General features: G+C 46.1%; 1 protein-coding gene across 5 annotated transcripts in view; it reads left to right on the top strand.

The window, feature by feature from the left end:
• The window catches only part of Plb1 (phospholipase B1), a 142,834-nt gene that overhangs the window by 58,273 nt on the left and 57,320 nt on the right, over nt 1–27,241 (top strand). For all 5 annotated transcript variants that reach the window (XM_031356220.1, XM_031356217.1, XM_031356219.1 and 2 more), the window contains 10 exons: nt 300–375; nt 1,246–1,344; nt 2,367–2,423; nt 8,379–8,450; nt 9,738–9,812; nt 11,963–12,026; nt 19,108–19,166; nt 21,788–21,861; nt 22,488–22,531; nt 25,558–25,666. In XM_031356220.1, the coding sequence (XP_031212080.1) occupies nt 300–375; nt 1,246–1,344; nt 2,367–2,423; nt 8,379–8,450; nt 9,738–9,812; nt 11,963–12,026; nt 19,108–19,166; nt 21,788–21,861; nt 22,488–22,531; nt 25,558–25,666 (729 nt within the window). The remainder of the gene's footprint in view (nt 1–299; nt 376–1,245; nt 1,345–2,366; nt 2,424–8,378; nt 8,451–9,737; nt 9,813–11,962; nt 12,027–19,107; nt 19,167–21,787; nt 21,862–22,487; nt 22,532–25,557; nt 25,667–27,241) is intronic.

Raw genomic sequence — 27,241 nt, 5'->3', positions numbered from 1 at the left:
TGAATGTCTGCCTTGGCTTCCCTCAGTGGGCTGTATTTCAGAATAGTTAAGCCAAATAAACCCTTCCCTCACTAAGTTGCCTTCATCGCAGCACTATTAACCCTAACAAGACACACCCCCAACCTTCCCACTCACCATTTGCTTCTCTTCTCTTGTACCCTCTAAGGCTACAACTTCCCTTCTTCCTAAGCAACTCTCTGCACCCTCCTCCCCCATCACACTCTCTCTGTTGGAGCCCTGTCCCCATAGCTCTATCCCACCAGTATAATCCATCATGCTTGGCTTATTCTGACCTGCAGCCCTGCACCAGAGGTTTGCAAATGCTCAGAAGAGACTACGAAGTTATCTAAGGCTGTCATGCAGTGGTCCTATCAGGTGAGTCCCAGTTGGAACCTGGGCTGCTGGCTCTCTGGGGGTGGGGTGGGGAGTATGGAGGAAGAGAATAGGATGGTGGGTGATGGTGAGCTAAGCTAACTCCTGTAAGACTTGGCTGAATTCAGAACTGCTGGGAACCAATGAGAGGATGGGTATCCTGACAGTACTCCCCATGATGAATCCATACTGTTATCATAAAGGGGAGGCACCACAGCATGTGTGATGACGGAGGGGATCGTGCTGATGGCAGCTGGTGAAGAGCTTTGCCCATTACTGCTAAGATGTCTTTTGCTGCCTCTACTAGGCAGGCATGTGTTTTCCAGCCAGACAGCGCCTGTATGGAGGCAAGCCATGGCTCCTGAGGTTGACCAAAGTGGCCAAGAAGGATGTATTGGGCTCAGTGAAAGCCACCATTCTTACACTTGAGCTGGTGAACAGCTCAAAATACAGTGCCTGCTGATGTGCATTAACATATTTTGCCTTGTTATTCAATCATGAAATTGTTGAAAATGCAGCTATATGATACTATCTAATCTGGACATTACAGACTGGGGGAGAGGATGCCATCACAGACCTAGCCCCCAAGGAGAACATGGCATGCTCCTCCTTGGCATGCAGGACTGTCCTGTACTTTTTGAGTTTCCAGAGATGAGTCTCCAGCTCTCTGTCTGGTACACCCTGGTGCTGGGGCTTCAGAGACAAGTGAAAACTAACTTTTAGTCCTCAAGAGACCCAGAGTATAAGGCAAGGGGGCTCTTCTAATAACGTGAATGTATACCTTGTGTGGAGGTGGTTGAGTTGAAGGGTTCCAGTGTGCTAAACAACTCTGGCTGGCTTGGGCTCTTGACATGTACTCTCTTCTCCCTTCAGGAAGCCTGGGAAGATCTCCTGATCTCCAGCAAGTTCAACAAGCGTGAGTCCTTCTCGGTGGTTTTCCAGCCTCTCTTCTCTGAAATAGAACCACCCTTGGTGAGTAAGCTATGTGTGGCATCGAGATTATGGATTGTAGATGGTGAGGAAGTCTGGACCAAACACCTACCCCCGCCTCCAGCTCCCTCTCTTCCGATTCCCCTCTCCCCCTCCTATATTCTCCCCATTCCCCCCTCCTGCCTCGACTCCCCCTCTTCTGACCCCCCTCTCCCCCTCCTATTACTCCCTCTCCCCCCTCCACCTCCTCCTCCTCCACAGAAGCCTCAGAGTACAGTCTCAGAGACAATACCACAGCAGTCTCTCACACTTTCTCCTGCAATTCCCTCACAGGGTTGCATGGCCCCATGAGGCAGATTCTGAGATCCAGGGCAGCTCCAAAGTAAAGAGCAGGGACCCAGGGCTGATAGTGTAGCCTAAAGCCCTGCTTCTGGAATGGGTGACTTCAGGAAAATGGTTTGACCTCTCCATGCCTTGGTTTCACATCCGCTAAATGAGGACTGCTGCTAATATTCCATCCATCTAGAGTGGATGTGGAGATCCCACGAGTTAACACATGGGAAGAACTCAGGGCCTGGGGGTGGGAAACCCTGGGTACATCTCACCTCTGTTCTTATTGGGAGGGGGAGCGTGGTTCCAGGTCAGCACCTCTAGCTTTCAGGATTGCAACTAGGAACAGCTCCTATCTGTTGGCATCATTGTGCTACTTCCAAGACTTACTGCTGTTTAAAGCCACAGCTCATAAGGAGGAAAGGACCCCCTTCCCGGGCCTCACTTCCTCATTCAGACCACAGCTGAGTCACACCTCTATCCTGAACCTGCTCCTGTTCTGAGTTCAGGTTTAGAGGCTCCGTCACAAGGCAGAGCAACCAGAGACTCACTCTGCTTCCCGCAGCCCTGACCTCCAAACCCTCACCCCAGACAGCGCTCCTGTAGACTCATTGTTAAGGAAGGGCTAGGGGACGAGGCTGGATGGGTCACAGCCCTGTTCTCATGGGTCAGTCAGTATGGAGACCATCATATCCTAGATGCAGGGAGCTGACACAGAGTTCCTTCTCTTCCAGAAAAGGTCCTCCCCTCAGGATCCCACCGCACTCGCCCTCAGGATCTGGAATAGCATGGTAAGTGTGGAGCTCGGAGGCTCACGCCAGCCTGTGAGCTGATTCACAAAGGGACAGCCACTGCCACTGCACCCAGGAAGAGATGCAGGTTACCCAAGGGATACGGGCCAAGCTCAGTGCCCAGGAGCTTGACCCTATCAATGACAGGACCTGGGGGAAAGTTTCATCTTACCTTCCCCAGAGGCAGAGCCATGTCCTCAGAGATTGGGTGATTGACTTGCTTCCTTTCACCTCAGGGCACATCTTGAGGCACAGGCTCCCCCGGCAGCTCCTACTCACTCTCTGCACTCAGGTGGCACCATGCAGGTCTAAAGGCCTGAGTGGTACCCAGAACCAGCCTTGTCTTCAGAGAGATGATCTGGACTCAAATCAGATTCTTCCTTTCATACCTCCATCAATTCAGGGTATCAAGTCCCCAAACAACACAAAACGCAAACCCTCTGACCCCACACACTCAGTGTATCTCACCCTTGATGTCACAGAATGTGTTGATCTCCGTAGGGTAGCAATGGTAGACTTTCCCAGGTCCCCAAAGATTCCTCAGGGCCTTTGGGATTATTAGTGGAAGGTAGGTACCCCAAAGCTTGATGCCCTTTCAGGATGCTGGACTGCTTCCTCCATTATCCCACCCACCCACCCTCTGTCCACGTTACCAGAGCTTTAGAATCCCAGCAGGAAAAGTTGGCTTTTCTTCTTCCTTAGATTAGAAATGTTTCACTGTGTGGAGTATGCTGAGCTTCACGTTAGCCCGAGGTGGCCTGCGGAGGTCAGAGAAGGGAGGTTAGGGACTGGTGGAGTGAAATACTTTACCCACACGGGAAATACTTTACCCTTTCATGAAGGCATCAGGTTTCACTGACAAAGACACGTGCAGGTGGAGTAGGCCCTTGGATGAGATAATCCCTTAGTGGTGGCTCTTAGCCTTCCTAATACTGCGACCCTTTAGTATAGTTCCTCATGTTGCTGTGACCGCCAACCATGAGATTACCTTTGTTGCTAGATGGTGGTAACACATACCACTTGGGATTAAAGTGTTACAGAGGCAGGTGTATCTCTGTGAGAACAAGGCCAGCCTGGCCTACAGAATGAGTTTCAGGTCAGCCAGGACTACACAGAGAAACCTTGTCTCTGAAAAACCACACATGCAAAATTATTTTTGTTGGTACTTCATAATTGTAACTTTGTTCCTGTTATGAATCAGAATGTAAACAGTTTTGGGGGATAGGGGTTTGCCATAGGTATTGCCACCCACAGGCTGAGAACCGTGGCTAGCCTTTCTCTCATGAAGGACAGAGAACAGACCCCACGGTTGACTGTACCAGCTCAGTTAAACCTTGGGCCTCCACTCACACCATTGCCTCCTCAGCCAACAGGCGCCTGACCACGAGGTCAGGAGGGACCCTGAAGATGGGATCTGAAATGGTGTTAAAGGGGGAGAGCAGGGCAGACATCCTTGGCAAGGGGCCTTTTGTGAGCTAAGGGTTTGATGACAGTGAGCCAAGTACATCAGCAGATGGCAGGGAGGGAGATCTGCCAGAAACTGGGGACTATGAGACCTAGAGCACAGACAAGGTCTGGAAAGTGAGAGGGAGAACCGCTGGGAGGGCCAGCAGCTGGGTTCCTTTCTCTCTCTCCTTTGATCCTGCTGTTGACTGTGGTGTTGGTGGCAGTAATGGTGATAACTGCCTTTATCAGGCAGCCCAGTGACACGCCCATGATTCTGACCCAGTTCCTTCTCTCTTGCTCAAGGGTCACAAGGAGCCAGCGCCCAGCGGGAAGCTGAAGATATTTCCTTTAAGACCCAGGGCCTGGGGAATAGCAAGTGTCACAAGGACTCTGTGCAGGAGCTAATAGTCATCCTAGGCGGCAGTCACCTGCCCCTCTCTAGACCTGTCCAAACACCTACAAGCCCATGGTTTCCCAATAAGTCCCTCAAGGCTCCTTGCAGCCCGGAAAGGGGGAAGGGGAGTCCCCCAAGTGTATTAGTCCCCTGATTTCCTCACTGGCAAAACACCGGGCCACCCACAATTCTGTTAGCACCCACCTACAGCTCCTGCACGATTGAATCTGCCTGTGAAGGGTCAGGAATGTGACAGGTTAGGGCGAGGCGAAGGGTGTCAGAAAGTGGTTCTGGCCCCAGTCCCATTTCTGGCTCTTTGTTGACATGAGTAACATTTTTCTCTCTGTCTCAAGACTATGGTGGCCTTCAGCCAGCCTCAGAGGGCTTATGAAACAATGGGTGCCTGCGGGCTCCCTTCACATCTTTCAGTTCTGTCTCCGTAGGGAAGGAAGGCTGCAGCCCCAGGTTTGATGTGCTTAGCTTACCCCAAACCACTGTGGGTTCCCCCCGGGTTCCTGTTCTATGCCACAGTCACAGACACAGAGCCTTAGGGGAAGGCTTTCCTCCTAGGTAGGCAGCAGAAAGATGGTCAGAGGAGCTACTGTGATCTCAGGGACCCTCAACTGCAGTTCTCATGACCCAGGCCACATCTGCACCCAACGGAATCTCTGCAGTCTATAGAGCCACGTGAGCCTATGCATGGGCCACATCAATATTGGCCTTCTCTGCCCTCAGACAGTAGGAATGGACTCTGAGAGTCACGCAGATGCAGAGGTGGCGAGCAGTTTTATCTGCCCACACCTGGACTAGAACTCTCTCAGGTGCATGATCTCTGACCCCCAGCCCTAGCTGCATCTTGCATCCCCTATATGAAGCTGAAGAGGCTTTTGTGTCTGGGCAGAACTCAGTCTCTCAAGGCCCTTTCTGTTGCTTCCTCAGCAAATTCTGGGAATTCTTGTATAGTGGTGGTGAAAGGGACACACCCTTGATCTGGTCCTTCCAGCAACCATAAATCTCTACATGAAGACTCCCTGTAAGGTGCTAGAATTACCAGGCAGGAGAGAGAACTCAGGAAGCATTCATACTTCAGAACTCTATCCAGATCTGATTTTTAAAAATTTATTGTTTTTACACTTGGGAGGCAGAGGCAGGCGGATTTCTGAGTTCGAGGTCAGCCTGGTCTACAGAGTGAGTTCCAGGACAGCCAAGGCTACACAGAGAGACCCTGTCTCGGAAAAAACAAAAACAAAAACAAAAACAAAAACAAACAAACAAAAAAATTATTATGTTGATTTATTGAAGGGAGGGGAGCACTGAGTCTGATACACATGTGACTCACATCAGGCTCTGTGGCCAGTGAGGTACTTGCCCAGTTATTTCACCAGCCCACAGAGAGGATTTCTTAAGGTCACCCTCATCCATCCACACATACTAGCTAATTTCATGGTGGCAGAGCAGAGTGGAGGACACCAGAAGATAGAGCACAAGCAAGGATGAGACCAAGAGCAGATGTCCCAGGGGGTGGGGGTGGGGTGCTATTGTGTGTAGCACTGGGCGGCAGCAGGAGGAAGGGAGATTCTATTAAGTAATTGGGCTTTTTATCTCTTTTGAAGATTCAGGGTCAGAATTGGTGTAGGAAAACTGGGTGACTGATACAGAAACATTTATCTTGAGGTTTGCTGTTACCTTAGCCCTGAGACATGATCTCGCTCTGTAACCATGCTGCCCTCAAACTCAAAGCAATCCTCCTGCCTCAGCCTCCCAAATGTTGAGGTTTTAGGCAGGCACCATTAGGTCCATTTAAAGATATGGTTCTCAACAGTTTTGTTGGGTAAAACCTATGAATTCTCCTTCTCTGAGGGTCTTGAAATATCTCTCAAAGCTCTGCTAGATTCATTCCCTTAGAATTAGATGTGGTTTCTTTCCAAATTCTCTCATGGGTTCTGGCTTTCTTGAAAGATTGAGGAGGAGAAAGATGCTTTGCAGTTGACCACCTGACCCTGGCAATCAGCCAGGCTCCTGGGCACTCCCTTTGTGAGCAGCCTGCTTCACTTCATGGTTCTAGGAGTGGCCACTGTCAACATAAAACTGAAAGGAGTGTAAGAGGTTTAAGAACCCAGTCCCTTCCTTTACTTGTCCCCCACTCCTTACCCCAACCACCCCAGCTCCCAGCAGGTCTGGAGCCACAGGCTGCCACTCCTTCTTCAGAAGTGACAGTAATTATACCCCCTTATCTGACTCTCTTTCCATTGGCTCAGAACAAAACACCAGTCCCTGAACATTCCTTTGGCTTCTGGGATCTGGGGCACAAACACAGGGTTAGATCTTAAGGGGAATCTGAAATCTTCATGGTTTATACATGTGGCAGACAACTGGGGTGTCCAAGCCAGTACCATATCCCTGTCAAAGTCTTTGTAAGATGAGAGCCAAAGTTGCTACTCTGGGTATGGCAGGGTTGAGAGCAAAACGTAAAACTCTCAAACAGGAGGAAAAAAGGACATGTGAAAACAAAAACAAACAAACAAAAAAAACACAAAACCATTCTGATTCCTCTAAGCCACTCATGTTCTCTCTTGCTTTTCCTCCCTCTCCCCCTCCCTTCTCCCTCCCCTTCCCTCTTTCCTCCCTCCCCCTCCCTCTCTCCTCCTTTTCCCCCTCTCTCTCTCCTCTCCTTCCTCACTATGCTCCCTCTCTTATCCATGCTGGCCTTGAACTTAGAGTTTGTGAATGCCCACACCTCTACCTCCAAACATCATAGGCATGTACCACCACACTAGGTCTTAATTCAATGCTGGGGATCAAACCCAGGGCTTTAAGCATACCAAGCAAAGCACTCTACTGAGACATGTCTCTAGTCCATACAAAGTTTTTAAAGCATCCCCTTTGGGCTTGGCCTGGAGCTTAATAGTAGAAAAGTCTCCTAGCACATGGAAGACCCTGATCCTGAAGCCCAGCATAGAAGAAAACAAAACAGCTCTATCTAATTCTCTTCTTGCCTTTGTTCCGGGTCTCCAGTGCTTTTCTGGTTCCCCCTGCCGTTGCTCTCAGGCACACTTGTCTGTCTCGTTAGGTGGCCTTTGTGGTCACTGTGTATATAGCATTCTTTCTTAAGTCACTGGACAGCTTTGTCAGGCATGAGGGCCAAACTGGACTCCCTGTCACTGGAGCTCTGCAGCCCAGTTAAAGACTGGTGCCTGTTTGGCTTGATGTGAAGCTCTATAAACTTCAGTGCAGAGGAGTGGGGTTTTGTTTTTGTTTTTTAAACTGGACCTGGGTTTATGTGCATGTAGACTGGTGGTTCCCAACCTGTGGGTTGCAACCCCTTTGGGCATCACATCAGATATCCTGCATATCTAATCTTTACATTATGATTCACAACAATAGCAAAATCACAGTTATAAAGTAGCAGTGAAATGATTTTTACGGCTAGGGGTCACCACAACATGGGGAACTGTATTAAAGGGTCACAGCATTAGGAAGGTTGAGAGCCACTGACGTAAACTATAGCTGCAGAAGAGAAGCCAGGGGCAGGACACATGCTTTTCACAGTCTGCCTCAGACTTGCCCTTCCGCCTTGCCTCTACTGTTGTTGCTGTGGAAATCTTCATCAGTGAGCCAGCCGAGAGCTGGGCACAGAGGGGAGGACATGACAACCATCCTATGATCATGAAGCCGTGCCACCTGCTACAGGATATCTGGTTGATTCAGAATACCAGTGTCAGTCTGCCTAGGATACCTGCCCCAACTATGTCAGTTTCTCCTCTTGTGCTACTGGGGAGGTAGGCAGTCCTGCCTATGGAGAAAAAACAAAACAAAACAAACAACAACAACAAAAAAAAAAACAAGAAACCCACTAACCCTCATGCAGTGGTCTTTAAATGAGAGCCTACAGAATCCCCAGGGAGCTAGCTATAAGCTGTACCTAACTGAAGGTTAAGCTTCTGACCCTCAAGTCTAAGACAGAGATGGAAATGTACCCAATAGGCTACTGATCCAAAAGGAAAACTCTTGAGAGACTCCCTGGTTGGAGGAGGAGGGCATCTCAGGAGTGCCATGGAGGGATGCTGCCCGTGCAAGGGAGATACCTCTGTTCTAGCCAACACTTTCTTTTCTAGATGGAACCAGTGGGTCAAAAGGATGGGCTACTCAATGCTGCAGAGAGAAAGACAATGAAATGTCCTTCTCAGGTAGGAGACACTGGACTGGGTGAGCCGGGATGTGGGCAGACACATGGAATTTGCCGGAAAGTGGGGTCTTACTGAGACGTTAGCCCCCTGACAGTCTTGGGTCTATTGTCCTGGGTCTGAGCATAGGTTGTACATGTAACTGTCCTAAAACATTTCTGTGGTCCATGAGAGCAGACTTCCATACTCATGGAAGTCACAAGAACAAAACCACAGCTCTCTTGGCCTCCAGCTATGGTCCCATTCACTTTCTCCGGGCCCTGGTCTTGTGCCCCAGGTGCCACTTGAAGCCCTTCCTCTCCATCAGGAGGCAGAGTTGATGAGTTGATCCTAAGGGGTCTTGAAGGCTGTATCCTAAATACGTGCCCAACATGTAATAGATATGTAAGCAATCTTTCCAAAAACATGGATGAAGAAATAACCAAACATGCGTGATGGAAATTCCCTCTATCATGGAACGCAGGTTGATTCTTCTTGATGGATTAGTAAGTTTATTGCGTTATGCAATAAGAAGCAATAATTCACCTTTTCCCCTCTTCACTATGGCTTCCAGAAAGCCTAAAAAATGAGGTTCTCTTTTGGCTGAGATACATGTGCTTAGCTCGGTGACACAGACCTTGATGCTGGTTTGCAAATGAGCCATTTCAAAGCCTTGGGTAACTCCTCCAGGGCGCCAAGGAGGCAACTAGAAGAAAAGAGCCAGGGGAAGGGTTGGCTTCACTGAGATATGCGTAAGAATACAGTGTTAGAATCCAGCTAGTGTCCAGCCATACCACCCCAGCAACCTTTTCCCAATCACAGAAATTGACAGGCACCTCCTGGGTCCCTTGTTACCTCTGGGGCCAAGGTCTGTTTCATGGGAAGTGAATTTTAGCCAAGAGGGTACTGATCACACACATCCTGTTCCCTAGCTCTATTCCTGGTTCCTGTCTGCCTTACAGACTTAGACTGTGAAGTCTCCCCATTCTTATCCTGCCGTGTGGGCTCTGTACCTCTCTGCAGCAACCCCACCATGCTGTCTCTTTCTGGGGCTTGGACTCTGCTGGGGCCTGGACTGTCCTCAGAGCCCATGCCATGACATTGTTCCTGTCTGCTTGTCTGTGACACTCATAACTTTTAAAATAAACTCCTTAATCCCCAATAATCCTCCTCAGTTCTCTCTTGAACCTCATCCCACCATCTGAAACCTTTCAACATGAAGATTCCAATTAACCACATCAATAATGACAAGTTTGATTATTATGGATGGAGAGCTCTGGGCCATAGTTACATGTTACCATTTTTCTGCAGGAAAGCCCCTATCTGTTCACCTACAAAAATAGCAACTACCAGGCCAGACGGCTGAAACCCATAACAAAGCTTCAGGTAAGGAAAGAATATCCTTGAATCTTTGTAACCTTCTACTTAAAGGATAGCCTTGAATCTTTATAACCTTCTTCTTGGCTCTGTGTTGTCTCTGAGCACACTGAAAGCTGCAGTGTTTTGGAAACTGTAACAAGTTCCTGAAATTCAGCTGAGGCTGACTGGGAAGTGTGTGTGAAGTGTTCCTTTGGTGGCCTGGATCAATATAATCCTTAGACCTGTCTCAATGTAGTTCTTGAAAGGTCACAATGAGGCATTGGGGTTCCATGGCACTGTGAGAAGATACCTCAGACCCATTGCAGACCTCTGGTTAGTCCTTGAGCCTTACCTAAGGAGAAAGGAAAAATAAACAAAACTTGTCTGAGTAGGAGAAGTCGATTGAAGTCTGGAACTTGGAGACCAGATAGCTGTGGAGTTGATCCGCGCCTATGCCTACACTGTTTTCTTCTTATTTGCAACTTGATTATGGGGTATCTCAGTTGCTTTCAGATTCTTCCTGCTGAGATTAGATAGGGCACTTTGCACTCCTCGAAAGACGGGACACTTAAAGCTTGGCATCTTTGATCCAGGACAAAGGTAGATAAAGGTGAATTTTGTCCTTCTCTTCCCATCTTATGAAAAAGGGAAGTATTCACCCCAAGCTGTAGCCTGGACTTCTCTAAGAGACCCAGGGTGAAAGATTCTTGGGTGACCAGTGGGCCCTAATATCTAATATCATAGATACACCTAGAAGGAGGCAGGCACAGTGAGACAAAGCTGCTGACTCTGTATGCAAATCCAGAGTCTTCCATAGCCTGGCTCTGTGTCAATAAACAAGGCTTAACCTTTCTGTGCTTTGGGTTTTCATCTGGGAAGTAATGGCTGTGACCATAATGGTCTTGTCACAGAGAGTTATAACATATGTGAAGAAATGGAAAGCATTTATTCCAGCGTCTAGCATGCAGTGAACCCTAGGGAAGTGTTGGTATTGTTTTGTCTGTATTGCTATTCTCCCTCAGGGTACATTATTAAGTCTCTTCTACATCTCTAAAATGCAAGCTCAGAGAGGCAAGGACTCAGGGTCAGTACCCAGGCATGATCTGTTAGGTGGCTAAGTAGATGGGTAAATGGGTTATAGACTTGAGACTTTAAAACACAAATAAGGGCTGGTGAGATGGCTCAGCAGGTAAGAGCACTGACTGCTCTTCCGAAGGTCCCGAGTTCAAATCCCAGCAACCACATGGTGGCTCACAATCACCCGTAATAAGATCTGACGCCCTCTTCTGGTGTGTCTGAAGACAGCCACAATGTACTTAATTATAATAATAAATAAATAATAAAAAATAAAAAATAAAATAAAATAAAATGAAACACAAATAAAATACACTGCTGATCCAAAAGAATACAGTTTGGTAGAGGAATAGACACACCAGCCAGCAATTACATGCACTGTAATAGCAGCTGGAATTAAAACTTGCATTGGGTCTTCTGGGGACAGAGAAGAAGAAAAACCAACTCAGATGGTTAAAGATAACTTTTCTAAAAAGGCCCATGGCCTCCGTTTTGAAGAATGACTAAGAGTGAGCCTGGTAGGTAGACTGCTAAGAAATGGAGAAAAGAAAAGAGTAGGGGGAACTGTTTACACAGGGGCTAGGAGGTATGGGGGAGGACGGAGACCTTGGTCAAGGACAGACTAGAGTAGGGAAGTATTGGGATCAATGGTTTTATGCTGAGGTTGGTATATGGTAGCCATTTGTTCAATCAACACATAGTATTAATCTTCTGTGATGCTTGCACTATTCTGGTCTTTGGGATCACTATAAGAAACAACAGGGATGGAACAGCCAGGCTTCACTGAGACTTTAGTCAGGGGAGGGTCCTGAGAGGGACCACAGCAAATAGAGAAAAGGAGGCCATCCAACCTGGGGGGTGGTGACACAGTTGAGGGTTGCAACATTCCAAGCAAGAGTATTAAAGGCCTGAGCTCATGTGGAGGAGGAGGAGGCAACAGCCCTGGGGGAAAGAAACAGATTGAAGGGAGATCTTAACCAACACTGAAGTTCTATTCAGTTTTAATTGTATGCGGTCTTCTGCAATGTAATGGCTCACTTCCCACCCTTTCTCTCTCCCAGTAGGTGCATTTACTTCTAACTTCCTTGTGTATCTCATTTCAGAGTAAAGAGGGGACAGAATTCACCTGTACTGACAAGGACCCCTCGGACTCAGTTCCTACAACAGGTACATGGCTGTCGTGTTCAGTGTGAGCATCAACTTGACTTGAGGTCTGAACTTCAAGTCACAGCAATTTTAAAACGCCAAGGATTCCCAAGGTGTGAGCTCAGGATGGGCAAGAAGGCCTCGGACAGTATTTATGGCTCTGTACGAAGCCACAAGGTCACGTTGATGCTTGATTATTCTTTAACTAAAATAATAGCATCATTATCAGAAAGCATTTATTGAGCATTGACCCCACGTTTAGGCCATGTTGTGCAAGGAGCCTAAGGGTTGTTGAGTGCAGTGCTTCTGTCTTAAAGCCTTCATAGGTGAATTTGTTCTTTTTTTAAAAAAATTAACTTTTAAAACAGGAAGCAAAATTAGCCAGTCCATACTTCTCGCCCAAGGAATGTGCAGAATGTGCAGAATGTGTTCAAGGGCTACACAGAACATTAGAAGTGAGCCATTCCCATTGTCTCAACGGTGTTTCATTCCTTTCCTTTTCCTCCCTCCCTCCTCCCGTCCCTCCTTTCTTCTTCTCAAGATATGGTTTCCTTATGTGACTCTGGCTATCTTGGAACTCACTCTGTAACCAGGCTGGCCTTGAACTCGCAGAGATTCTCCTGCCCCTGCCTCTGGAGTGCTAGGATCAAAGGTGTGCACCACCATTGGCTTCACTATTTTCTAAAATGTTGCTGGGCTCTGAATATGAGACTCACAGAACGTTGTAGGCAGTCATCAACAATCTTCCTGAAGAGGAAACCACGTGAGCACTGCAGCTTTGTTTGCTATGAGGCAGCTTGGGAAATGATGTCTGTACATATGGAAAGTCACATGAAGGTCATAGTGGGACCCAGGTGACTCAGAACCTTAGCTATCTACTTCGTTCGTGCTATAGGCCCTCATGCTTGGCATTGGAGGATAATTAGATATGCTCATTTCTCAGTTCACTTGCTGGCAAATTGTTGAATCTCTCCTATAACCCATTTGGGAGTCTCTGTCCTAGCTGATCTATCTTAACCTCTGACCTAGATTACTGAAAAGAGAAAGCTAGGTTTGGAGAAGTCACAATACCTATAAGGAGTCTTACATTTGTAGTAGTACTGTCTCCTTGTGTTGTGAGCAGAGCAAACAAGTACCATGATTTCACTCGCCTTCAAAGGCGTCTTGGCTTTGCACATGCAGATTAAGTCATATAATTATCAAATGAGTTTAAAAAAAAAATCCATTGCTCCGTGGTGGTGGTGCACACCTTGATCCTAGCACTCAGGAGGCAGAGGCAAGCAGATCTCTTCAGTACTGAGTTTGAGGCCAGTCTAGTTTACAAAGTAAATTCCAGGACAACCAGAGCTACACAGTAACGCTGTCAGGAAAAACCCAAACAGGCAGGCAAACAAACAAAAATCTCACTAGAGCCTAGATACAAAATTTATTCTTCAAAGCTGTAGTGTAACAAAATAGACAATCACGTTTAATTCTTTACCTATCATTGCCTGTTAATTGTAACAAAATTAGCAGAATCTGGAACCTTAAAAGTATTTAAGCTCTCTTTAGTCTATTGCTTTAGTGCCTGGTATGCAATATTGGACTGTTTATTTGTTTGGCCACTGGTGATGGCCCCTGTGGGAAAGTTAAAACATGGTAGAGAAATGACAAGAGACTTGACAAAGGGGGCCATGTGTTCGGGTAGCCTTCCTTTGAACCATACATTCTAATGAGAACTAATTCACCTTGCAAAACCAGCATTAACTCTGTCCACAAACACACCCCAGCCCCATTGACCTAATACCTTGCATTGGGCCCATCTCTTAAGTTTCTACCTCTTTCACACCACCATATTGAGGCCACAAACCCCGCAGAAGTGATACCGATGATGATACATGAAGATGAGTTTAGTCTTTATACTTCTTGCTCCTGTGTTTGATGACACTGAATTTCTATTGATCTATTTACTGGGTGGACTTTGACAGCAGAAAGAGACAATCATCTTTATTTGTATGCCTTCCAGCAGTTAAAAACCCTTATTCTAAGACATAGACAGAGGTCTGCATATAGAGATATTGCATATATCTAGATAGATAATCAGTTTGAAGGCCTTAATAACCATACTTTAATCTTATCACTCTGAGAGAGGATGATCTGTAAAGTATTTTGCAATCTCCCTAAATTGTGTTTCTGTCTTGGTAACCATCCATTAGAACATATCTCCTCCTCTGAAGACCAGATAAAGTACAGTCTCTTCCTTACTCCCTGACCCTGTTGGCTGTTGTGACTAATAACGTGCTTGAAGAACTCAAGGCAGATCTCCAGGCCCTATGTTCTGAGATGCCTTGGTGATAGGCACTGTTTAAGTAAACAGATAGATAGGTTAGTCCAAGCCTTGCTCAGCTAACCAGACGGCCTATGATTCAACCACACATGCCCATGCAGTGAAATTCACACTCATTTAAGAGTGTTGGGGTGCACCTCTGAGTTTCTTGGGAAGTAACACTCAGGAAAATGACTGCAGAAAATGAATCACTCAGGAAAATGACTGCAGAAAATGATGTAAACAATAAGGGAAATTTTTCATTTTTATGCCACTGAGCATAACTGAGCATTCTAACCATATTTGTGCCTGAAGTAGTTACATATTTAAAAAAATAAAAGAAAAGAAGAGGAAAAAGAAAAAGAAAAACCTCAGGAAAAGGAGTAAGTTACTATTTTCCTTTGATTGTTATCATGTTTCTGGTAAATTCTTCCCTCTCTGGAGACCCTATTAATGATGCCTAATTGAAATGGGAATGTGGTAGACGTCCTGTTAGAGATAGTCATCTTCAGCTGGGCGGTGGTGGCACACGCTTTTAATCCCAGCACTTGGGAGACAGAGAGTTCGAGGCCAGCCTGGTCTACAGAGTGAGTACCAGGACAGCCAGGGCTACACAGAGAAACCCTGTCTGGAAAAACCAAAAAAAAAAAAAAGTCATCTTCTTACATCCCCACTGGCTTAGCAAATGAGAGGAACTAATAAATACGTATTGGGCAACTCCGAATAACTGAGAATTTTGAATTCATCCAATGATTCTCAGAGTTGATATGTAAACAAGGTCACAGTACCACAACCCAAATGTTTGACTATGGTATAAAACAGCAATTTTTGCCTCTCCCATTATTTTCAAAACCCTTTCGGCCATCACCTTTCCTAGTGTGTCCCTCAATGCACAGCTGCACAGATCAAAAACTATGTTACAGAGTAGGATACTGCCTGTCATCACTGGTCATGGTCCCTGGTAGTCTAGGTGTCCATTCTCACCACACACTAGAGCTTGTGGGTGAGGAACCCTCACCTGCTCATCTGTGGGGCTGTGCCAGATGAGGTCTAGAAAGCTGGTGTAAGTAATTTTTTTAATAACTAATCAGCATTTGGAATTCAATAAAGGATAAAGTCTTGCAAGGTCTCCCTCCTACTCCATATACATCGTAGGATTTACAAAGCACTTGGTGGCTTTTATAAACACAGATTATATTTTGATTCTTGCTCTTATATAGCCGAGATGGCTTAAATATCTACTTGGGGGATGTTCAGCTGCTGACTTAAAGGTTTGTTTTCTTTTGGTTTTGTTTTGTTTTGTTTTGTTTTCACCAAAAATGAGTGGCTGTGAGGAGTGGAATGGGATGTGGCTCATTGGTTATCTGTTGGATTCAAGGTGCTTATTCTAATTTCATGCAGAAGAAACAACCCATAGCTTTAAAAACTGGAAAGTATCACTAATGCTGGCTGTGTGTGGCTCTCAGCAGCAGTATGGAACAGGAAAAGTGCATTTACCGCAGTCATTGAGTCTTGCTAGACTCCCAATAATATAATTTTACCCTAGTTAGGTAAACTGAGCTCTCCCAAAGCTAAGGTGAGAAAGTGGCCATGTTCCAGCAGTAGACAGTCCTTCACAGGCCTTTCACCTCATCGTGACCCAACTGCTCGTGTTCAGTGGAGGTTGCCAAGTCATCTGTTCATAGAAATTGTGACTTGGTATATAGCCTGCCATCAGCATGGGGACTGAACCTGCCAGTCCCTTAGTACAGCCCGCCTACTTAGCAAATTCAAATTCTTCCCCAAGAAGCTTGGTTATCTGGGTGTTTTCCTCCCTCAATGTTATTTTTTTTTAATGTGATTTTAAAAGAAACATTTAATATGTTTAAGCAAATAAAGACGAATTGAGGATTTGATGAAGGAACCACAGAAATGCTAAAGGATAGAGTAGAACGTTTGAATGTAAGAATAGGATTGTGGGAATTGGAACTGGGATCCCTGCTGATAGGTTAGACTACATAGAGAAGTAGAAAATGAACTTAGTGAACTGGAGGGTAGATACGAGGACGTCATTTGGATGTCAGCATCCGTTGAGTGTAACAAGGGAGGAGATGTGAAGGCCTGAGAGCTACGTCAGTGGAGTCAGCCTCTGTATCCGTAGCCTCCACTTCAGCAGGTTCAAACAAGAGTGGCTCAGAAATGTTTAAGCAAAGAAAAAGTCCCATCTGTAGTGAGCTTACAGGCTTGCCTCCTTTGTTGTCTCCTAAGCAATCCATTATGTTTCTTTCTTGTCTTGAGATAATACACTCACATCATTTCTCCTTTTGCTTCTCCCTTCAAACCCTCCTATATACCCCTTCCTTTCTCCCCAAGTTTCTTATTTAAACCTTTGAAATCTGAAAAATAACCATCATAGACCACATAAACTTTAAGCTAATATGTTTTATTAATATATTTATAACAAATACATAGTAATGATCAGTTCTTCTCAGGAGCAAGGTGACCTTTCAATACATGGATATAAGTATGACAGCCAAATCCAGGAAACTGGCACTTATATCACCTCAGACTGGTATTGTTTCTTAGTGAAATTAATACATTTCTTGTACTCCTCATATGTGCAAGGTCCCATTTATCCATATATACTTAGATTAAAATCTCCAAAGGCAGAATTGGGGTTTCAGTCTAATGTCAGTAAATTACTATCCTTGTGGAAATCTTTTCATAAAATTCTTAAAACTGGAGGGCAAATAGGTTGAGAAACCCTAGCTAATAATTTACCTAGCCAATTGGTTTTTTGAGATCACAGCACCGGATGGTTCAAGTTGTTGGATACACAGGAATAAGGTAGCAGTCTGCTGCCCGCTACTCATGAGGATGGCTCTTCATGGGCTGAGGCCACGTCCCTGTCCTTGCTCACTCTTCATAATGCACCAAGGCCTGCATGGCCTCCTGATGAGGGCTCTGTAGAGATGTCCATGAGTGAATGAGGAGTTGAACTTCTTTCTAGGCAGAGAACTCTTTGTTCCAGATAACACTTATCTAATCAGCCCACATAAATTTAATCTTATCTGGAAATAGTTGTCTTCCCAGAGAGAGAAATTGCTAAAGCATTTTTTCTAAATTTAAGGGCTACCTCTGGAAATGCGATGGCATCAATAAACCTCAACTCAAGGTCTACAGAATATTAAACCTAAGAAATGCACAGGCTCAATCTTAACAGTAGAATACTAAATAAGCCAGTTCCTCCCACCAAGCCTTGCTTCATGTGACCTAATCTCTCCACTGAGAAGCCTACAGACTAGCCATCTAGAGGTCCCCGCTGTAGAAACAAACTGTACAAAATCATGCACACACACACACAGAGAGAGAGAGAGAGAGAGAGAGAGAGAGAGAGAGAGTAGGGGAGCAGGGGAAATCTGTATATGGGTATATATTTTTTGTTTCCTTTTTACCCAAATTTAAGAGTTAGGTAAGGACTGTTTGAGGATATTTTTTAAATTTTTATTCTGTGCACACATGTATATATATGTGTGTGGGCTTGCTTGTGCTATGGAGCGCATGTGGAAGTTAGAGACCAACTTACAGGGGTTCTTTCTGTCTACCCTGTATATCCCGGGGACAAAGCTTGTGTCTTTGGACGTGGTAGCAAGAGCTCTTACCGGCTGAGCCATCTTGGGGACCGTGGACTGCTTTTTCTCTCAGCCTTTAATAAATGTTGAAGCTTCGGAGGCAGCTCCGTCGAACTCCTTTACATTTAACCAACTCCAAAGACCTTCCCCAGCCTGCGCATACCGGTCGGCATTCAGAGAATCCACCATTACGGTCCTAAGAATATAGTGATTGACTGCCACCACAAGCTAAAATAAACCCCTTTGGAGTTGAAGGAAGGGAGTTTTGTTTTTTGCCTCCCCACCCCCATAGCCTGATTTCTCTGGGAAGAGGTCATTTTAAAGTTTCCATGCTTAGCCCTGTAGGCGTGTGGTAATGTGTGCAGCTGGGTTTGTGATTTGATATTGTTCTTCTAACTGCATAGAGTAGCTGTAGAAGGCTGAGAAAGGCCACGTAGGCTATAATCATGTAAGAGGGAGTGTGGTGTGTGTGTGTGTGTGTGTGTGTGTGTGTGTGTGTGTGTGATGCATTCCAGACATGATGATGGGGGAAGGAAGAATAAAGAAAGATACTTGGTGGCTCTAGAATCTAAGAAACAAGACTATGGAGCTGCGATCAGGCTTAACAGCAGCCAAAGTTGTGCAAGCCAATTTGTACCTAGACCTGGAAAGAAACAGTTATGGTCTCACCTACAAATGTAGAAATAAACCACTGTCCAGGGCTTCCTAATGAAAATGTACTTCCCAGTAGTTCTCAAAATGTGGCACTGGACAGGACTTGGGGCAGCCACAGTACCTGAGCATCAGACATGCAAAAATCTTAGACCCACCACAGACCTGCTGAATCTGAGGCGCTTGGTAGTGTATGGGGGGGGGGTGTGGGCCGGGGTGGGGGGGTTCACAGGCAATTCTGTTGCCAAGCCCAGTTTGAGGACCAGTAATCTCCATATTCTCTCAGGTATGCATTCATGTATCAGTCTGCACCCTATTCTAGGGCACATCAGGGACTTTCCTTCCCAATGCATGTCCTCACTGGGCATGGCAGCTGCCATTCTGCAAGTAGTGTAAAAGTGGTAGAGAAACCTGAGTTGGCTGCTGGTGGGAGCAAGGCAGGCCACTAGAAAAGCTAGGTTTCTTGGAGGCACGGGGGACTAGGTCAGGGCTTCCTGAAACTCTCAGTTTCCATTCACCCAGATTTGCTTTCCAGTTCACAGGCTGAGGCCGGCTGATATCAAGGTTATTGGAGCAATGGGTGACTCGCTCACGGTAGGTGGCCTTGACCGGAGAAGATTAAGAGGAGAGGAGATGTTGTTTATGCTTTTGAGGCAGGGTTTCATGTAGCTAAGGCTGGCCTCAAATTCACTATGCTACTTGAACTCCTGATCTTCCTGTGTCTACCTCTCAAATGCTGGCATTACAGCTGTGGGCTACCACATCCAGCTAGGAGAGGAGATTTTAGTGAATACGAAAACATGAAACTGAAAGTTGATATTTTTATTCTTAGCCTGTTTCTGGTCCTAGTCCTCAAAGGCTCCCTGTCCCCTCTGCCTGGCATCTAGTATGCCTTGCCGAGTATGATTTTGTTTCAACCTCTACACTCCTTTGCCATGCTGGGGTGAGAAGAAAACAAAGTGGAAGGGACCTTGAAGGGGCATGAGTGACTAAGTGAGGATATACAGCCCATGTCTGGGGCAGGACAATATCTCCTGCCATGAGTGTCTCCAAAGACCCCACCAGTCCTGTCTGTCCATGTAGAAAAGCTAAGAGATGCCTGCTCAAATGGGTGTACAGAGATGATGAGCTAGGAACAAGTGCTGATGGGTACGGAAGTGTTGGTAAGAAAGGAGGGTCAGTAGAAGAAGTTGAGGCTCCAGAGATGAACAAGCTTACTCTGAAGCTGCCCCACGGTGACACCCCAAACCTCTTAGAAATTCCATAGAGAACCTAAGGGAGCTGGTCCCCCTGAGGTTTCAAGAAACAAGTTTTAAGGTCACTTTACTCCTTGGTAGAGTCCAGCTGATCAGTTACAACGTAGCATTGCCCTGTGTTGCCTGAATCCTCTGTCTTGCCCCGTGTCCCTCTTGGGGACAGTGGGTGAGAAGGCGCAGACCCTGGGAGCAGATGAGAATGCGGCAGCAAGCTCATTCAACAGTTCTTAGGAGCACCCTTTATACCCTCCACCCACATCCCATTGGTCCCAAGCAAGCTTGTCTTCCAAGTGGCCGTTCCCAATTGACTGTCATCTGTGTCACCAATCTCTAGGCTCTCAGGAAGGCTTCAGATTGGCCCTTGTGTGGAAGTTGCCTCTGTAGCTGTGCACCCCCCCCCCATGTTTATGCAGAAGTAGTCACGGCCTTGACAGCGGCCTTTCTGTTCCTCCTGCAGAGGTTTGAACTCTCCCAAGGAGCAGATACCTGGCCACAACTGTGATTTAGTCGCATAGTGAAGTCAGCTCACTCAATAGCCCCATTGAAATCCTGTGAGGTCTGACATTCCTCACATTTGGCCAAAAAGGAAGGTACGATGAGTGCCCAAGTCACTCAGCTTATGAGTCTAGCTAGAAGCCAGGCACAGAATATAAGCACCATTAGCAGTCTTCACCATGAGACCCCAGCAGTTCCTTATCCCAAAGGTCCTACTATGTGTTACCTCTGGGAGAGACTGACAGGCTGGTCATTGGTACCTTACCAGCCATATATCTCAGCCACTTCCTGGTGAGTGAGATCTGCTCCCTCCCCCATGGTCACTAGAAGATGCTCTCAGGACAGATAAGCACAGAGAATCATAAAAGTGCTTGGGACTTTGTGGGGAGGCAGCACGTGTGACATGGTGGCAGTTAGGTACTATAGTGGTTTGAATTAGCTTGGCCCAAGGAGTGGTACTACTAGGTGGTATGGCCTTGTTGGAGGAAGTGTGTTTCTGTCGGGGTGGGCTTTGAGATCCTCCTCCTAGCTGCCCGAAAGCCAGTCTTCTCCTAGTTGCCTTCAAAACAAAATGTAGAACTCTGGCCAGTCTGGGCAATACAGAGAAACCCTGTCTCGAAAAACAAAACAAAACAAAAAAGATGTAGAACTCTCAGCTCCTCCAGTGCCATGCTTGGCCTGGATGCTGCCATGCTTCCAGCCACGATGATGAAGGACTGAACCTCAGCCGGTCCCAGTTAAATGTTGTTCTTTATAAGAATTGTCTGGGTTATAGCGCCCCTTCACAGCAATGGAAACCCTAACTCAGACAAGTACTTAACCGCATTGAACACAACCTGGGAATTTCTGCTGGGGTTTAGAAATAACACGCTTCAGGGAAGGAGATGCCCTGAATATGAAGTACATCTTCCAGCTCTTTCTTACCTGCACATGCAAAGGATGTGATGACATTCACAGGCTTAATTCCTCTGATTATGTGTTTCACAATTTTAAAAAATGGACACAGGAGCCGGGCGGTGGTGGCGCACGCCTTTAATCCCAGCACTTGGGAGGCAGAGGCAGGCGGATTTCTGAGTTCGAGGCCAGCCTGGTCTACAGAGTGAGTTCCAGGACAGCCAGAGCTACACAGAGAAACCCTGTCTCAAAAAAAAACAACAAAAAACAAAACAAAAAAAAAATGGACACAGAACCTCCAAGCATGTGCTTTTGAAAAAGATACACGCTACAGACTCATGTTTCTCTTAATTGCTGTCCAAGCAGGGATTCCCTGGAGAGGTATACTTGTAGATGGTTCTAGGCTCACCCCAGAAAGGGTGGGAGGTATATCACAGGATGTTCCCTCTGGATTCTAGAACTTTTCTAGGTGCCCTGACCAGGATAAGGGTATGGGCTTTCAAACAGGTGGACAGCTGTGGGCCCTGAGAAAAAGCACGGACACCACCCGTTATTTGAGTTCTCTTTCAGGCCGGCAATGGGGCTGGGGCCAGCCCTGGGAATATCTTTGCTGTCTTAACTGAATACAGAGGCCTATCCTGGAGGTGAGTGAGCACAGAAGCCCCTGAGCCTCTAGAAAACAGTACCTCAGTGGGGCATGGGCCAGCTTTCTATAACAAACTTCTGAATTCAATTTATTTGCCCCCCAAAAGACTATAATACCTGTATCAGAAGGTAGTGTTGCCTGGACAGGAGTTTGTGAGGGGAGGGGTAAAAGTGCACAGATGTTTTGTGCTTAGAAGAAGCCAGGGATATCTCCCTTGGAATCTTAGCCTTCGGTCTGGAGACCCTGACTCTCCTCAAGGCACTCTTTGAACAAGGGTTTTTCTAAGCTAAGCAGGAAGAGAAAGATCCAGGATAAGCTATGGACAATAAGAGAGAGACCAAGTGGTCCCCTGGTGGCCCCAAAAGAATCCCTCTGGAGTGGGAAATGTAATGAAAGAGACCAACTTAGTTCTCCCTGCTCTAATATTAGAGCAAGGCTCAAAACTGAAAGTACAATAACAGCAGCAGCAACAGTAAGTTCTTTTGTCTGTTTGCTCCAGTGTCCGGAGAGGGAATTGCATTTCTGTGATGGATAAAGGACGAGTCCACGGGGCTGATTCAAGAGGGAACTCTGTCTTGCTTGGCATTTTAAACCGTCATTTTCTTTCTTTCTTCTCACCAACAGTGTGGGCGGAGATGAGACCATCAAAACCGTGACCACCCTACCCAGTGAGTACTCTGGTGCTCTGGGCAGGTAGGCTACGCCTGAGCCCACTGCGCCTCCTGCTGGTAGCCGCTAGCCTCCCAAGGCAGCAAGATCAGCTGTGTGCAGTAGGGGGCGCTGCTTCCCCGAGGCTGCCGTCCAGGCTTAGCTCCTGAGCTAATTAAAAACTTGGAGGGTTTTGTTTGCTTTTATGTGTTTTGTTTTGTTTTCCCCCAACGAGAAATCGTTTTTATCCAACAAATGAATTGAATGAGAAAAGAAAATAGAGCTTAAACCAAATCTTAGGACAGATCGTTTAAAAGTCATGCAATAAAGAAGGTATTCTGGACACATCACTCACCTAGAGCGGGGGTTGTAGGGAGTTGGGGGGAATAGAGGTGGGGCAGTGTTAAGCATCTCTGCTCACAAGACCTTGCTGTGTAAACCAGCAGCAATTGCAGTGGTGAGCGATGAGGCTACCTTGCTCGGGCTGTGCAAACATTGCCATACTTTGAACTCAATATTTTCCTTAATTGCTTTGCCAACACCCACTTGGATTTTTTTTTTTTTTAAAAAAAGCCTGGCTATATTTTTCTGAAGGGTCTGCCTTTGATCTTTTTGGTTATAGCTATTGCCAAGGCTTTCCATTATGTTATTTGATCCATTATTTTTAGTACTGCCAAGCCCCATGTTTATTCCTAAAGTCACACTTTCTTTCAATAAGGCGTTAGACAATATTTATAGTATAGACTTTGCTTCTTACAAACCCTTAAGGATTTTACCTGGGAGGGACTTGATTGGTTTCATTCTGACTACTTTTTTGGACATATATCCCTTTAGTACATTATCTTGAGCTAAGATACAATTTGAGTTTTAAGCCAACAAGGTTAAACAGTAGGGATACGAAATGTCCACACCGGCACACCTGATCAGACCTCAGGTCTGTTATCTATTTTAGTTCTTAGAAAACTATGTTGAATTGAAATAGGTACAGTTCTGTGTCACAAGTATTCCTTGCTCCCTGTTGTCAGAAGGTGACAGACTGATCCCGTGAGTGTGATGAACTTGGCTTTGAGATGGCCCAGCAAGACAGCTGGACGTCATATTGCTCAAGATCATTAACCAAAGTGCTTTGCAAACGACAGCGACAGTGTCACCCACCCACTCAGGTGGACTCAGTGTCACCCACCCACTCAGGTGGACTCAGTGTCACCCACCCACTCAGGTGGACTCCCCTGATACACTTAAGCCTAGCTTAGCTGTTCAGCTTTCTTTCCCGGAGGAGGGAGGACAGCCTGATCGTAGAGCCTTCAGGACTCAGGGCACAACAGCTGTGTAAACAGGTAAGATGTGCCGTGTCCGTGCAAGGTCAGCACAGAGCTTATCCCCAAGGATTTTGTATTTAACCCAGCAGATGCTCTAGTTCAGGGTGTGTGGAAGACAGACCTCTGTCCTGATCAGCAAGCCTCCAGGGCGAGGCGTGCCACCCTAAAGACGGACATTTGAATTGGTCATCAGTAAGTGTGGATGAAAAAGTCTGCGTCGTGGAAAAAAATCAGCAAGAAAATTGAGATTGGGGGTGGGGACAGAAATGTTAGAAATGACAACACTCAGAGAGACAAATAACCTAATGAAAGCATCCCCAATAGCCATAACCAAATAGAGAAAGAATTGGGATCGAGGGCAAGGCTAATGAACTCTCTGATCAAATATCACTTAAAAAAAAATTTGACCACAGTGTCTAAGAATTCTGGGGTATGACCAAGAGGCCAAACCTAAGAATGGATAAGACAGAAGGAGATGAGATAAATTCTAAAGGAATGTGGAATTATCCAGGTAAGTTTATAGCACAAGATTTCTCAAATCTAGAGAAAAAAATTCAAGCACAAGACAGCCAAAATAGAGGCAACCAAAGAATCTCTCCACAATGTGTTACAGTCAGTGTATCAGAAGTTTAAAGCAAACAATACTAATAGCTGTAAGCAGGGAAGGCTAACTCAGCCACAAAGGCACTACATCGGGATAGCAGCAGATCTTATCAGCAATCATAAAAGCCAGGAGGGCGTAAAATAATATATTTCAAACCCTGAAAGTAAATAACTGCCAATCAAAATCACTATACTAGCAAAAGCATCTTTAAAGTTTGATTTAAAAATAACGTTTTAAGAACAAAATGAAGAAACTAACTTTGATGAAGAAAAGCCCAGAAATGGACAGATTCACTAATGAATTCCACTGAGCCTTTAGAGAGGAGCTAACAGCTGTCCTAAAACCATGCCATAACATGGAGAGGGCAAGAACACCACCTGACTCATTCCACAGAGCAAGTAGCAACCTCATGCCAACACTGCTGAACACAAGAGTAGCAAACAAACAAACAAAAAAATCCACTTTCTTCGTGATTATAGATGCCAAATTCTCAGTAAAATACTTGTAAATTAAATTTAAGAACACATTGTGACCATATGCAAGTTAGTTTCTTTCTTTCCAGAGATTCAAGGATGCATTGCCATACACAGATTAGTATGGACAATAATCACATGATCATCTCAGTAGATGCAGGAAAAGACTTCAGCAATAAAATCCCAAAAGAAACAAAGGCCTGAGTGTGGTAAATTATAGTGTGCCATGCATATTCCCAACCTATGGTTCTGACCCCTCAGAGGCTTAGCAACCCATTCACAGGGGCCACCAAAGACCATCCTGCATCTTATAAATGTACATTACAAAGTAACAACAAAAGAACATGAACTGCATTAAAGGGTCCCAGCAGTAGGAAGGTGGAGAGCCACTGGTGTAAAGTCTGAGCCTGCTCGACATTCTGTTCCATGCTGGGCTCTAAGCAGTGGGGCTCTGCTCTGTCCTCCACACTCAGTGTGCAGAGAACTTGACAGTTGGCTGAGTAGTCCCAGCTCTCACGAGGCTTAAGTAGAAAGATCACCAGTTGAGGATAGCCTGGGCTATATAGGTGTCCCTGTGGCAAAACAATCAAAGAAAGAATTTGGGAAGATTGCTTTGGGGCCATTGGTAAACAAGACCCTTGTATTTCCAGACATCCTCCGGGAATTCAACCCCTCCTTGAAGGGCTTCTCTGTTGGCACTGGTAAAGAAAACACTCCCCAAGCATCCTTCAACCAGGCTGTAGCAGGAGCCAAATCTGAGTGAGTCTGGGTGTCCTAGAGGGAGTGCATGTTGGGAGGACAGAAGTGAGGGGGCCTGGGAAGGCTTGCTGTGTTGTAGGCTGAGAGGCTTCGCTAGGTAAGGAGTAGAGGTAAGAATCTGGAGTGGGCTCTCCTGGGAGCATCCTTTGCTGTCAGACACACAGACCTGGCCAGTGTACACTCAACCCTACCCCAGCAACTAGTCAAATTCCTCTGATGCCACACGTACACTTGAAGCAGATCACCCAGCCTCCTCTGTAGACCTTATTCCCTTACAAAGCAGTGGCGAGTCCTGCTCTTTAGCTTGCTACTGCTGGTTTTGAATCTTACATGCCCTACCTTCATCAGAGGGACATCTGGGGCTCTGTGGCCCATGTACTTCCTGTGTCATAGGAAGAACACTGACAAGGGACAGGAGGTCCTTAGTGTCAGCCACATTTCTTCCATGGCCTCTGCAAACTCTGAAGCAAAGAGGCAAGGCTATTGCGAGCCTCTCTAGTAGAATTGTGATGTTGATCCCATCTTAAATGGGAAAGCTCTGGTGAGCTGTATTCCTGCATAGCCTGATGGTGGACCCAGCACTAATTCACCAGGGCTGCAGGGTTCTCCTGAGGAAATTTCTAGAGGCTCAGAGATCATGCTCCATGGTGCTGACCTGATGGTCCCTAAAACTAGCAGGTCACCCCTCTTGGTCCTGTCATCCCCACCCCACTCCACTCTACCCCAGCTCTTCTGCTTGCATACTATTCGAAGCCTCGTGTGTTCCTTGGAGCCTTGAAAACTTTTCTATTTTACCAGTTTTTCTTCCAGACTCAGCCCAGGCCACACTTCTCTGCTTGTGTCTACGGTTCTTGTAGTTTGGCTTCTAGATTCCCTGAGGTTTTCCCAGCTTTCAAGGCCACCCTGGAGCTATAAGACACCTCTAAGTAGCTTTCACAATTGTGCCCCATAAGAAAGATAGATCATACAAAACCCAATGGGTTTTAGAATGAATTTGAAGGCTGCTTCTCCCTTTGGTGTGGATAGGGGTGGGAGTGGCTTGCCATTTTAAAGCTAAATGTTGCTTTAACATTAACAGAATATCTCTGTCCCAGGTAGGTACCAGCTGGTAGCAGCAGATGTAAGGCAGTTCTAAGCATGGTTAGATCAGGGAGACACACATGTAAGAATGGATCCTCAGAGGCAAAAGCCTATGATAGCCACAGTAAACATGGCTCGTGGCCTTCAATCTGTGACTGTACTTTTCCCTAGGCTCTAGGGAAGGCATCCAGGTGACGGAGAAAAGCAGGGGGCAGGCCAGTTGTTCCCATAGTGCACTTGAAACTATAACACAAAGGATCTATATGGCCTCAACAGGTACAGCAACTAGACCCAAAAGGTCTGGCTTTGGGTCTTGCAGGCTTTATTCCAGGCCTGATCATAGCCCTTCATATACACACAGCAGTGTCTGAGTCACAGAATACCCTCATGATTGTTATCCTTGTGTCCTACACAGTAGTTCTGTCAGATGGATAATGTAGAGGGCGGATTCCTGTTTTATCAGTGATTAAAAACTAAGCCCCTGAGCCATGGAAC

Source organism: Mastomys coucha, unplaced genomic scaffold (genome assembly GCF_008632895.1).
Source record: "Mastomys coucha isolate ucsf_1 unplaced genomic scaffold, UCSF_Mcou_1 pScaffold6, whole genome shotgun sequence".
Classification (NCBI taxonomy): domain Eukaryota; kingdom Metazoa; phylum Chordata; class Mammalia; order Rodentia; family Muridae; genus Mastomys; species Mastomys coucha.
The sequence above is the reverse complement of the archived record's forward strand: the minus strand, read 5'-3'. Positions and strand labels throughout refer to the sequence as shown.